This window comes from Neopsephotus bourkii, unplaced genomic scaffold, assembly GCF_033783945.1.
Source record: "Neopsephotus bourkii isolate Nb327-2 ecotype Australia unplaced genomic scaffold, CSIRO-AGI_Nbou_v1 NB_144, whole genome shotgun sequence".
Taxonomy (NCBI): Eukaryota; Metazoa; Chordata; class Aves; order Psittaciformes; family Psittacidae; genus Neopsephotus; species Neopsephotus bourkii.
In genome coordinates, this window is record NW_026900661.1 from 1,316,977 (window position 1) to 1,330,890 (window position 13,914).

Consider the following 13,914-nt stretch of genomic DNA (forward strand, 5'->3'; position numbering starts at 1 on the left):
AGCAGCCAAAATTTTCGAAGTCAGAACATTTATTTCCAAAACAAAACAGTTAAGTATGACATCCAGCAACAAATTAGAAAGGATAAAGACTCTATTTGGGCAAAAGTCAAATGTATTTGTGGTTTGTATCAGGCTTATGTGATGTGATTTACTTGCCAAAGAATTTAAGCTTGATTTTGAAGCCAACAATTTCTGTGCAGTTCATACTGCACAGAGTTCATGTTTCAAGATTTAGTAGCATTCCCTAAACTAATTCATTCCTTTTGTTTTGCCCTCAGTTTTGTCCAAATCCAGACAAAGCAGGAATGGTACAGTTTTGCTAAAAGCATCCTGCTGTGCACAGTCTTTTCTCTTGTCCTGAATACCAGGTTCAAAGTGAAACTAGGGTACATCAGAACTTAGAAAATGGATTCTCTGCAGCACAGAGGCAATGTCATCATACTAAGCATCCTTCCTGGTTGATGCGTGTAGAGCTCTGAAATCTAGCAAACAGGCTGAAAAATAGTTGTAGAGACTAAACATGTTCAGTAATTTCCCCATTTTCTTTCTCCTGTCTTTGCTTCTCAGTTATAGCACAGAGATGTAAATATCTACAGATTATCACCCACACTGCTCACATTATAGTGACTGAACAATCCATGCTCACAGGAAACTTTACCATCAGAAGCACACTTAACTAAATAGAAACCTGCATTTAGCCTTGTATGTCTTCCTCTTTTCTTGTAAGGCTCTGAGATTAAAGGACTTGAAGCATCTACTTTCCTTCTAAATGTACCCATGTCTTAGAAGTAGAAACAATACACAAAAATTAAACAATGTGGCTATATGTGCACATAGGTGTGTGGTCCCATTTCTCTCACTGAGACCTACAGGTGTGATTCTCTTTTTCTGGTTCAGCTGGATCCTGAGAGCTGTTGTCACCATATAATCTTAATCACTTGTAGTTACATATTCAATAAAGTGACTACTTAGGTGGTCTCATGTTTTTTCCACAATGCCTGCTTCAATACGACTGGCTTTGCTGACATGCATGAAGTTTCGTTTGTATGCTAAATACCTGATTTTTTTTCTTTTACAATATTTTTTCTTCCATACAAGGTATTAAAATAAGGCAGACTTTGTTATGCGCTTATACAGCTACCCTCCTTAAAAATCATTCTTTAGACACCACAAATCTTTACAAACTGGTTACATTTCCTTTATTAACTCATTTATCAACAAATACATCCAAGCACAAGGAGCCAAGTCCTGTCAAATCTTCACTCCTGACTCAGAAAGGTATTTTTTATGAATAAATGACATTTTCGTCATTTGTCTTAGTTATTTCAGGCAGGTTAGGCAGAAAAGGATAGGAAAGGAGATGGATGCTTGAGTTCCATACAGAACAGAATAATCACTGAACTATTGATAATTATCTTTGAGACCTCACAGAGAGTGATTCTAGATGAGTATGGAAAGGGAAACATTTCACATATATATATGTATATATACATGCATGCATGCACACACATATATATATATGGAGGGAGCAGAAAGACGTATATGTGTGCGTGTATATAACCATACATACAAAGCAGCAAAACAGAGCCCAGGGAGTTAAGGAATTAATTTTGGTATCCACAAAAATACCAAACAAATTATTAAGCTGCCCACTTATAAACACCTTGGAGATAATTAAAATGATAACAGCCACCACGGATTTGCCAAAACCAAATCATGTCAAACTAATGTAATTTACTTTTTTTACAGGGTAACTGGCTTAGTGGATAGAGTAAATGTAGCATATTTTGATCTTTGTTAAAACTGTAACACAGTTCTAGCTGACATTGTCACAAGATAAAAAAGAAAGCATCAGTGCGGACAAAATCGTAATAAGGAATAGGAGTACATATGCAATTAGAAGAATCCATTTTCAGAAAGGAGTCATCAAACACAGAAATATTTTGAGGTAAGTTTCACACAGATATGATGAGTCCACAAGCCAATATTTTTATTAACACCCATGTGGTCAAATAACAAACACCTAAAATTTGGGAGATATATATGCATGTTATATGCATATTTACACACCCACTAAAAATGAATTTGAAGAGGGGCAAGGATGGCTCATAAGCTGCTTAGAGAATATAACTAATGAAGAAAGTTTGAAAGAAGTGAATTTTTCTCTGGAAAAGATAAAGATGAGAAGTACAATAAAATGCCTTAGAGGGTCTTGTAGGTTAAAGAGTTGTATTCAAAGAGACCTGGAAGAAGGGTAAAACCCAGGAAGGACAAAAATCAATAAACTTAGAAAGTTACAGCTGCACAATTTGCTAATTCCTTCTCCTCAGCACTGCTGAAGTCACACTTGAGTGCTGTGTCCAGGTCTGGGCTCCCCAGTATGAGAGACATGGCCAGACAGGAAGGAGTCCAACAAAAAGACCCATGAAGGTGATGAAGGGGCTGGAGCACTTCTCCTATGATGAAAAGCTGAGAGAGCTGGGGCTGAGAGGCAACAGGAACAAACTGAAACATGGGGGGTTCCCTCTGAACATCAGAAAAACACGTTTTTACTGTGAGGGTGACTGAGCATTGGCACAGGCTGCCCAGGGAAGTTGTGGAGTCTCCAACCTTGGAGTTACTCAAAAGCCATCTGGAAAAGGTCCTGGGTGGCTGGCTTTTGGTGGTTCTGCTTGAGCAGGGGGGGTTAGAAAAGATCATAGAATCACAGAATCAGCTAGGTTGGAAAAGACCTTTAAGATCATCAAGTCCAATTGTTACCCCAGGACTGCCAAGTTCACCACTAAGCCATGTCATAGCCTGTTCTAATGCCTGACTACCCTTTCAGAGAAGAAATTTTTTCTAATATCCAATCTAAACCTCCCCTTGTGCAGGTTGAGGCTGTTTCCTCTTGTCCTATCACTTGTTACTTGGAAGAAGAGATCAGCCACCTCTTGCTCCATCCTCCTTTCACTTAGCTGTAGAAAGTGATATGGTCCTGCCTGTCTTCTCCAGACTAAACAACCTCAGTTCCAGCAACTCAGTATCTCTTTTGTAGTGAGGGGCCCCAAACTGAACACAGTATTTGGGATGTGGCGTCACAAGTGCCAAGTACAGGGGGGTTATTACTTCCCTAGTCCTGTTGGCTGCAGTCATGACCTCCAGAGAACCCTTTTAACCTCAATCATTTTGTGATTCTGTGATGGTAATGATACAAAATATTGAGGTTGTTTATTCTCCCTCACTAGAGCAAGAAATTAGTGAAACAACAGGATTAGAGCCAGAGTTTTGAGATTATATTGCCCAGTCCCACATCCTATATAAAGTTACAAAACATATATAAATTACTCTAGAGATTATGCAAATTCTCCTAAAGTAATACAGAAGCTACATACAAACTATATGTGTATACAGCAAAAGCATTACTTCAGTGGGTGAACTATAAGCCTCTCCTCTGTAGATTTTTAGTGAGACAGAAGTAACTTTTCTCCTTCTTGGTCTAGCCTCTTAAAAAAAAAAAAATAATAAAATTACTCGTTTCCATTAGGGCTATTCCGAGTCTACAGACTGAAAACCATGTTTTGACAGAGCACAGTAACTGCACGACTGATTCCATCATTCTTTGCCTTACAGTAACAATCCTGAGATTCAAGGAAGTGTACCAGCACAGCCACAAATCTCATGAAAAATGCAGTCATACAGATTTGTAATTCCTGGGGTAAATTTTCTAAGGAATCCAGCCTAGCCAATTGTTTGACAAAAAAGCCTTAATGATTATTAATGCTGTTGCTGCGGTAACACGAAGGGGTTTTGCACATGCACCAGAAAGGCCCATTTAAATGTATTGCCAAATCTTATTAGAACAAGAAAGAAGTATTTTTCCAAAGTAAAAAAGATATGCATGTATTAAGTAGGAGTCAATGGATTAGACAAAAATATGAGCTGCAATAAAGCAATGCATAACAGCAATCACAATGTAATTGCTCAGGTGCAAAATATATATGTCCAGTAAAATCATATGAATGGAAAAAACTGGAACGGTACAGCAAGTGTAACTGATGATTAGAAGTTAAATATCAAGATGATAGTAATTCATAAGCTACTAAAACCCTCCTCTGATTAATTATATTTCATTAGAAAGCCATCAAATAAATTCTGTTGAAACTATGAAAGATGACACTGTGATAAATAATTTTTGAAAGAAATTCCAATTACCTTGGAAATTAATTTAGTTTTATTTGCAAGAATTTGTGAGCCATAATTTTAACTTCAGTGTTTCAGTTGCCAAACCAACTTTGTACATTCATTTCTAGTTCATTTATGAGCACATAATTTTTTAATTGGACTGCATCAGTTGATAGATAAGACAGTTACATGTAGTTTTTAAGCTAACTCATTTAAGCTATTTGCTGGAAGATTGCTAGTTATTTCTGTTCCTGATAAAGCTCATAATCAGGGGGAGCTAATAAAACATAAATTATATGCAATGATAATCTTTTCCACTAAATTCACACTTCTATTCAATAAAAAAGTGCATTATTCGATAGCTCTTCCTAGTTCAGATGCACAGTAGTCATCTGCTGCCTTTATCATTTGCAAACAACCTGACTTCAGCTATGCTGGTGCTGATGCTGGAGGCTCTCAGAGACTTACCACGTAAATATTCAGCTTCCATAACCTCATTCAGGATAAATGATTTTGACAACACTCTGCTCACTTCAGGTGTCACAGCCATAACTTTTTATAACTTCTATACTTGCCTTCCTCTGTTGCTTTTCTGATATGTTCTTCAGGACTTTGTTCATAGGTTTTCACAGCATCAAAACATTATTTGCCACAGTAGATGGATTTGAGCTACAGAGTTCCATATCATTGATCTCATCCCATATAAATACACCTTGAACTGTTGTATTATGCTGCTTTACCCCTGAGCCATTAGCTATGTTATCTCTGGACAAAGAGAATGGCTTTAAGGAGCCTCAGAGCAGCACAGCTGAACCTGCAACAGTTTTGCTTTACTGATGAGTGAGAACACTCAAAGACCATGGAGTGGCAGGGGTGATCCTGCTGTACTATCCCACCAAGGTCACAAAAACAGCACATGTGCAATTAATTGATGTATAATCCAGCACCTTAAATCGTCCAAGTTTTGCAGTTGTACTGAAGACTAGTGATGACAACTGCGTGATGCACAGCTACTTCTGCCTGAAATCAGATGACTCTCATTCTAGACACGTTACTTTAATCTCCCAAGTGCCGTGTTGGCTTTTGCTCTCCTCTATATGACTTAGTCAACAACCATGATGTTTGAAACAGTAAGCTGACTGCTCTATTGACACACTCTGCTAACTTAACGTGTCAGTTGGGAGTGGAACAGGACCTCTATTTTTTTTGGGAGAGCCTTCAAATGTATAAAACTGACCACAAAAGGTAGGGTTTGAATCAGAGTCAGTTGAGGACAGTACATACAGGTGTATGGGCAATCTCAATGGCTCTATGTTAGATAACATCTCTAAATTCCTCCGGGCAGCAAATATGTCCAAGTGTTCAAGGCCAGGTTGAACACAGCCTTGGGCAACACGGTTTAGTGCGAGGCATCCCTGACCATGACAGGGAGGTTGGAACTAAATGATCTGAAGGTCCTTTCCAGCCCAAACTTCTATGTGCAAAATGGCAAGTACATTACATTCCTTACGGATCTGAACCTGAACATTCAACAACGAGTATGTGACCTAGATAGGAAAGGAAACCAGACTCTCAGAGATACTAGTTAATTATTTTAACAGCTGTCCATCTATCTCTGGGAAACTATTTGTTTAAATGGAAGTAGTCACACAGCTACAATAAAAGTGGTATTTAGATCTTGCTCCCCATATAAGTCTTGCTTTCCTGTAGTAAATCATATTATTAGGAAATATAATTGTCAGTGAACTTAATGTATTAATTTTTTTTTAACTATCACATCTCCCTGATAATTTTTATAACAGAGCTGCAATTACATATTAAATATTTAATTACCTTATACTTCATTAGATATCAGAGGCCATTTACATAAAACCAGTGGCAAGATTCTCAGTTACCTTTTACGTTAGTGTATTAGAAGTTTCTTTCCAACTTATGATGAACTCAAAGATCCAAGTCCTTTGCTTCATTTAGACCTTCACACAAATGATGACAATATAACTAGAAAAGCACATGTCACAATCTTTTTGTTTTGCCTCTTGGAGTTCGTATTATTACAGTGCCTTTGAACATACAGCGAGACACGATCTCCCCATGCCAAAATCTGTAAAGAAATTACTAAGCTGAGGGAGTAAAGTGATGAGGCTGTGGCATGGAAGCACACACTTTATCTTTAGGGCAATCACTACCAACAGGTAGTTTTCTCCTTAACTCACAGAGGCAGTAACATTAGTAATGACAGAATTCCCAAGGGGTTGGAAGAGCAGGCTAGCCATGACTATGTCCTAAAATGCTATTTAAAGCTTACCATTTTCAAAAAGAAAATAACAGATTAATCTTTATAGCCATGCTTTCCTTCTAACAGTTGTCTTTGCTTCCTTTACACCACTGTAAAATTAGTAACAAGGTAAGTCAAAGGGTTCATACTAGTAAAATGGATGAAAGTAACGTAAGATCCAAGCTGCAGTCTGTTATACATCAAGATTATCATTCAGCATGTTTTTCTAATTCCCCAAAAGAACGTAACAGGGGTCACATTTTCAGTGGCCTTACTAAATTGCAACTCCAGAAATGATGAATGCTTCCATGTGCAAAAGTGGACACCCGCCTGCATAAAGCAACTGCACATGAAAAGCGCTTGTGTACACAACAGATCATGTGCAAATATGCTGAGACACTTATGATTTAGGTGCCTTACGCTACAAACACATGCATACACTCAATGCACTAAAGAGAAGGAGTGTTGGGTTTTTATTTTGTTTTGATTTTACATTGTTTGGTTGCCGAAGTGAAAAATAAGAGAGGAAACAATTTAGTTGAAACTGAACCAAAATATGTTTTTTTTTTGTTTTCTACCCTTCCACCCCCAATTGCCATTCATTCTTTTATGCCTAAACATCTTGCTTTCAGCTCCTTTTCAGAGGAAAAAGAAGGGAAATGAATACTTAAGTTCTTAGAAGTGCTGTGGAGGACCAGAATGAGCCTGTTCCCATTTTATCCAGAAGCTCAGTGGCTCCATAACGTTTGTTAATTATCTCCAACATTTTTTTTTTCCATCTACTTGGTAAATTCCTGTCCAAGAACAAAGTTTTAATGTGAAAGCTGTCAGGAAAATATTGCAGATTTAATGCCTAGCCTGATGCCTTATGCAGAAGTAAATACAAATTGGACAGTGAACAAAATAGATTAAAGAGAAACATATGGCATTGTAGAGGATAGCTTTGCTTCATTCAGCTCTCTGCTGTCATCGTACTTCAAATCAAGTTAATCTGAGATAATAGCAAAATGTTACAGTTACTTCCTTAGCTAATACTTCCCACCCAACCCCCAACTTACATATTTAAAAATCAGGCCTCTTTTGTCACAGGTAGGAAATTCTTCATTCAGACTTCACCTGGCAAAGCCAGAGTGAGTAGCCTGTGCTCACTTAAATGGTAGCTCCTTCATTTTGAGAGGAATATAGCAAATATAGCAAAATGGAGTTCAAGACCCCCCCCAAAACTAAGTAAAACGTTCAAAATATTTTAGTGTTGGTTCAAGTTTCTAATGTCTACCTCATCGTCACCATTTATTAGAACTAGAAACTAAAATGGAACTGTCTCCCTGAAAGCAAATTTAGAGCATCACAGCTGCAGGCACCCAGCGACAGGGGCTCAAAATGACACAAAAACTCCACCTGAATGAAAAAGTCAAGTGTCACCCTTTTTCTGTCCTTCTCCTTTAAGTAGGGACAAAGTGATAAAAGATTCATAAAGGACATGGATTCCTAACCTTTCAGTTCCTCATATTCAGATATATTTCCAGGTCTGCCCTAAATATGGGCTTCAGGAAGACAAGGAAAGCACAATGTTCCCATGCTTCTCAGTATGTTTTAAAAGCTATTGAAAGAAATGAAATAAACAATGCTTTACCCTCTGAACTTCTTCTGATCAGAGGGAGAGACAGAGGCAATCCCATGGTCTTGGCTTCAAGACCCCAGGTTGGCATTGACTTGCTCTGCTAACATCTGTGTCTACAGAGATGACGGTAAAGGCATTATACTTGACAATAAACAGACATCTGTACAGCTGGATTAGCAGGTATGTAGATTAGACTGAAGTAGAGTAACTGGTTTGCTTTTTCAATGCTTTTATCACCATTCTCTTCTTGTCTTTCTATAAGTTTTCTCTATCTATTGCCAGGTATGTTCCTCATTATGCAGAGTAGAACAATCATTTCATAACTGAGCAATGCTTCTCAAACAAGAGATTAACTAGCTGCAAACAAAACCTAGAATTTGCCTTGGGAAATCAGATACTCTTTTACATAGTGAGGCTTTATCTACCACTACCCACACTTCTTAAGAGTTGCAGTATGAAAAAGATCAAAGTGAAGAATTCACAGCACTGAGAAGTACCTCCACCTAAGAAGATTACTCAAACAGCAAAGGCAGTGTGCTGCCACATGTGGCACTACAATAAGCCCCACAAATACACATAATGTTGACTTTTACTGATGTTGTTAAAGGTGAGGTTGACATTCCTAGCAGAATTTACAGCTGCAAAAATCCATATGGTTCTCCCTAACACCTGTTAATATCATATCCACCTGTTTTGAGTAAGTTTAAGACTATTTCCTTGCTTCCACTATCACCTAGGAACGCAACAGGAACAACAGACTTTCAAGACAGCAAAATGCACATGCAGGAGTTCTGCAGTTCAAAGATATCATAAAGTTCCCAGCAGCATCTTAAGTTGTTACTCTACAAGACCTTAGAAAAAAATCCCTCTGGAAAAAAATAAAATTACCGATAAGGAAGATTTTGATTCTACTTGACATAAAGAAAAGCAGTCCTTTTATGCAACCTCTTACTCGCCTTTTAAAAGGGGCCATGGCCTGCAGGACCATGGTGATCGTGCCTACTGGGTTTACACTGCAATCTAAATAACCCAGTTTGGGAAACACTTTGAGAAGCTGAAATATGATTTAGAAGTCTTTAACAGGTTTGAAACTTTCATTATATGAACTACTTCCTCTGAAGAGGATCAATATTTCAGACACAGAAAAAATCCTCCTTTTTCTACTGAGTTAGGCCATTACTCAATACAGCATTATTAAGTAGTTTTTCTCAAACATAACATATTGTTAAGTATAACACTAGGTTGCAGTAACTTTTCTCTGTAAAGAATTTAGAGAAAACAAAGCCTGCTGAATATACATATGAATAATATGAGCAAATATGTATGAAATGATGAATATATATCAGTAAAGAAAATTTCTTAGCAAATCTTACGTGCTCATTTAGCACGTCCAATGGTGGATTTCAGCTCTTCATTTAGAAACGTACTTTTACACAGATTGAGTTTCCTAAACTTTATGAATACTTTATTGCTTATCTTTTCTAAAACTCTTAACTAGATCTATTTAGAAATTGATTTTTACACAGAATGAGTTTCTTAAAGTTCTGAGTACTTTACCACTTAAAACTCCTAAAAGTCTTAACTAGGTCTATTGCAGAACACAACAGAATAAAATATATTTTCCTTGGCATTTGAGTGTACATATATTGAATACTGCAGGGGATTTGGATGAATGATTTAGATTAATGTTGACTGGCAGATGACAACCCAGTTTTATGAGAACTTCTGACATTTGTTTTATTCCATTCTGGAGAAAACACAAAACTTTCTGAAATGAGGACTTGAGGGAAGCAGGTTCATACTCCCTTGTTTCTTCAGCAAATCTACCAGACCACTTCATTAGGAAGTTAGAATAGGAATACAAACGGAAGTGCCTTACAAGTCAGGTCAACATCCCAGTCACCATGCTGGGAATGAGAAGTCCCTCTTACACACGTTACTACATTCCTTAACATATTTCCAGATGACCTTTTTGTAGATTGTTTTTTTATATATATACATTAAATACTTTGAAGGAAATCCCTAAGATGACTTCAGTGGAACCAGGATTTTACCCTATGGTCACAGCCACTTTCTGTACAAGTAAAATATTCTCTGACTCTTTTGTGAGTTTATTTTAGAAGCCTGAAATGCAATAGTGTCCCACAATTTCACTGTAGACTTGGCCAGTTATTACCTTCCCACTTCAGGGTTATGCTCTCTCTCCTGATTTATGCAGATTTTAAGATTGGACTCTTTATTCAAAGTCCTTATTCAAGCAAACTCCATACAAAAGGGCAAAATCTAAATTCCTGTACAAGGGAGAAATGTCAGACTAGGTCTTTAGTAATGGATTTGGGGATTCCTCAGGGTGAAAGACACCGTTTCCATTACAATACACAAGTTCATCTTACCATCTTCTACCCAGAAGAAATAACACTTTTTACCTAATAAAATGGAAAAGATGGCATAGTTGATTTTTTTTGTCCTCAGGAGTATATCAGTGGATGACATTTCTGAAAAGCAGCAAATCACTGCAGATTAAGTCATGCACAGGAACTCAGTAAAAGCGTGAAGTTTTGTGAGGAAATGTCCTAAGCCAAACAGAATGACAAAAGGTCTTGATGTAAAGTCAGACAGAGCACCATTAGCAGAGAACATGATCTTGGAGGTAAAACACAATCAAAGGCGGTAGGAGAGACAAGGGAGCTGACACAATGCAACAAGGAAACAGCGCAGGTTTATTCCTCTCATTATCTTTAAAGTCTGGCAGGAATGCTGCAAGTCTTTCAGGGCCAGTCAGTGATACTAAGTGTGTGACATCCTCTATATTCAGTAGAACTAAATGCAAAGTAAGTTCCTACAAGGCTGACATTGAAATGCTGTAGTCAAGAGTGCACTTAGAAACACAGAAGACACAGGATACTTTTTTTTGTCAATCTAGGCTCATGTTCAAAATTTAGGTACAGTTTTACATATTTCAGATGGATAATTTAAAAAAGGAATCATATTTTACAAGAGCTTTTTTAACCCATTCACCTGGTTATTTAAATACATCTTCACAAAATCACTGCTTTTAATAATATTTAATAATAATAAAAAACAACCCAGAGCATGTATTCATTACACCAGTATGAGTTTTATCTGTCAGTAAGTACAGTTTAGGATAAGCTTTTGCTTCTTCTACTTCCACTGAAATCAATGGAAATCCTTCATTCAGAGGTTTAAGTTTCTCTGCATAGCATATATTATACCATAACAAACATACTTGAGAGAAGGAGAGAATGGGTGGATAATACTCTTCTTCTCAGTATATATATATATATATATATATGTGTGTATAACTGGAGGATAAATGGGGCAATAGAGAAAGAAAGAAAGAATAAACTGACCAAATTCACCTCTGCGCAGTATAAACTTGGTGCATTGCTTTTAAGTGCCTCGGCAGGATTTCTGTTTTGCTGAGGATCCTTTACACAGCTCCATGCTGGGTTATTTTATTTCTTTTATTTTTCTGAGGAAACCGCTACTGATACGTGTCAAAGGCAGCTCTATTTGTAACTCTCAGAAGACAAAGCATGTCAGAAACACACTGAGCTCCAACATAAAGGACTGCTCCAACATAAAGGATTGCACAAGCTGTTTTGATAGGAGCACAGAAAACAACCTGCACATCTCTGACCGCATCCTCCTTTCCTGCAGCAGGCAACATTTTTTGACTTCTTTCCTAACTGGACAGGTGTGTTGAGCACTCAGACACTTCTAAAATGTTAGCATTTATCCTAGAGATGAAGCAAAACCTGCAGCCCAGATCCAGATGTCACTGGCCCTTTAGAAAAACAAGACAGATAACCAGGGGCTTGAGTTGCAGAATTTGGCTATTTATAACTCTATTCACAGTGTTTGCCTCAGTCATTGCATAGACTAAAAACATGTAGTTGTTACCAATGTTTGCTTACTCAAAGTACTACATGCTAGTTACTAGGACAACAATATAGTTGTGTACACCATGAAGACAACAGGTGTTTAACATATTTGAAGTCTGCCTGAGAATCTGGAGAGAAGAGAAGAGAAAAAAAATGGACATCAGTTTAAGAGTCTGTGTGCCTGTAAGAAGCAGAAGCCAGTGACAAACACTATCTCAAATACCCATAGCTTAAAATAGGCTCCAGTGCGTAAGCAGAGAGCACACCGAGAAAAGGAGATGAAACCAGAAACTTACGTCATGACCAGTGTCTCATCTCCAGGTTCACTAAGTAATCCATCTACAAAGACGGATGTGCTAGTAAAGTTATGTGTACTCCAAGTCTGGCCTTCATCTATGCTGAACCTGTAAAAAAGCGGAAATGTTTTGCATTTACTGCTATACATAACAGAACTCATTTATTCAAACAAAAAAATCCCCTCACTATTAAAACCCAGGATTTACTATCACCAAAATACAATATGCCTAGACAGTATATCATATTAATGTGATCTTTTCTCAGAAACATACCCAGGGGTTCACATCTTTATTAGAAGGTGTATAATAAATTTGCCACAATGGAAATTCTCAGGCGGATAAAACATGAGGTCTGTCAACAAACTATCTTGCTACCTTGTAGGTTCAAGAAGTTAATTTACACTTCATTGTTTCTAGTAGTCTCTGAGCTAGAGACCTGTGAAGCAGAGGTCAGTGAAACATGAGAGGCAAAACAGCCCAGTTGCTAAAACGTGTAACTGCAGGCACCAAGATGATGGCCCTTCACAGATGCTACCGTACACTTCAAAATTTGTAGAAGATGCTGATGAATCAGCAAAACATACTGCAAATTCTCTGTGCACCCAGAATTTATGAATCAAAGCCTCTTCTGTACGCTTCCTCCAGGTCTTTTGGATAGTTAATGATGGCTTTATTCTAGCTAACCAAGTACATAGCTTAAGTCATAATAGTGAATAGACGATTACACAAAAATTAACCTAGTCAGAAGTGATGAAGGTATCTTCGGGGTTTTATGCCAACGACAGCAGTTTTGTATACCACTACATAAGTTTACCATGTTTTGCTTCACTATCATGCAGTTTAAAACTTGGTATTTTATAAAAAATGCTTTGCAGCAAATCCTTCCTACCAAACAAGCTAAGAAAGCTATTGGCTGCATTATCACTATATGACAGGAGCTATGCATACCACAGTTAATTTATGCACAAATATCTCAATGAATCAGGCTTCTTGCATACTGTTTTACGCAGCACATAAGCACCCATAAGTCCTTTCCCCCCTGGCTCGCAAAGACTACATTGTACTCCTCTGGACAAAGCAACTCAAGGCTGTTCTTCAAGTCTTCACTAATGTGACCACTGGATGGGACAGAGCTTTATTACAATATGAATGAACTATCCTGACTGAATATCTAAGCCACATATGTATCATAGGTTGAGCAGCATTGCCCTGCATTGCTGGTGCAAATCAGTAGCAGGTAACAATCATGCTGAACATGGCTTGTACTACAGAGTACCAAGAGAGCCTTTTAAGCAAAAATACCTACACTGATGCAAGAAAAAAATATTATGATTAATGTACTGCAGCACCACAAAGTAATCTTTAAGAAAATATCTACTTATATTTTGTTGACTTAATGAACATTAATTTAAGCTGACCCCACCTGTGTTTCATACAGGATAACATTGAAATGCTCATCTGAAACTATGAGCTTTGCCTGAGGTCTAGAATACACAATAGCTCTACTCTAATTGACTGCAGGATTACTTGAGTATTTTCAGAGGAATAGAGGTGTCTTTGATGGCCACAATAACTCCACCATGGTCCAGGTACAAGATGTGGTGTTCTTCTTCAAAGACCTACATGTCAAAAAAAAAAAAAAAAAAAAAAAAA

At 37.5% G+C, this 13,914-nt stretch overlaps 1 protein-coding gene across 9 annotated transcripts in view; it reads right to left on the minus strand.

Moving 5' to 3' along the window:
• Positions 1 to 13,914, minus strand: part of SORCS2 (sortilin related VPS10 domain containing receptor 2) — a 545,361-nt gene that overhangs the window by 37,696 nt on the left and 493,751 nt on the right. For all 9 annotated transcript variants that reach the window (XM_061369718.1, XM_061369703.1, XM_061369709.1 and 6 more), the window contains 2 exons: positions 13,789 to 13,880; positions 12,262 to 12,369 (listed from right to left, as the gene is read on the minus strand). In XM_061369718.1, coding sequence (XP_061225702.1) covers positions 12,262 to 12,369; positions 13,789 to 13,880 — 200 coding nt within the window. The remainder of the gene's footprint in view (positions 1 to 12,261; positions 12,370 to 13,788; positions 13,881 to 13,914) is intronic.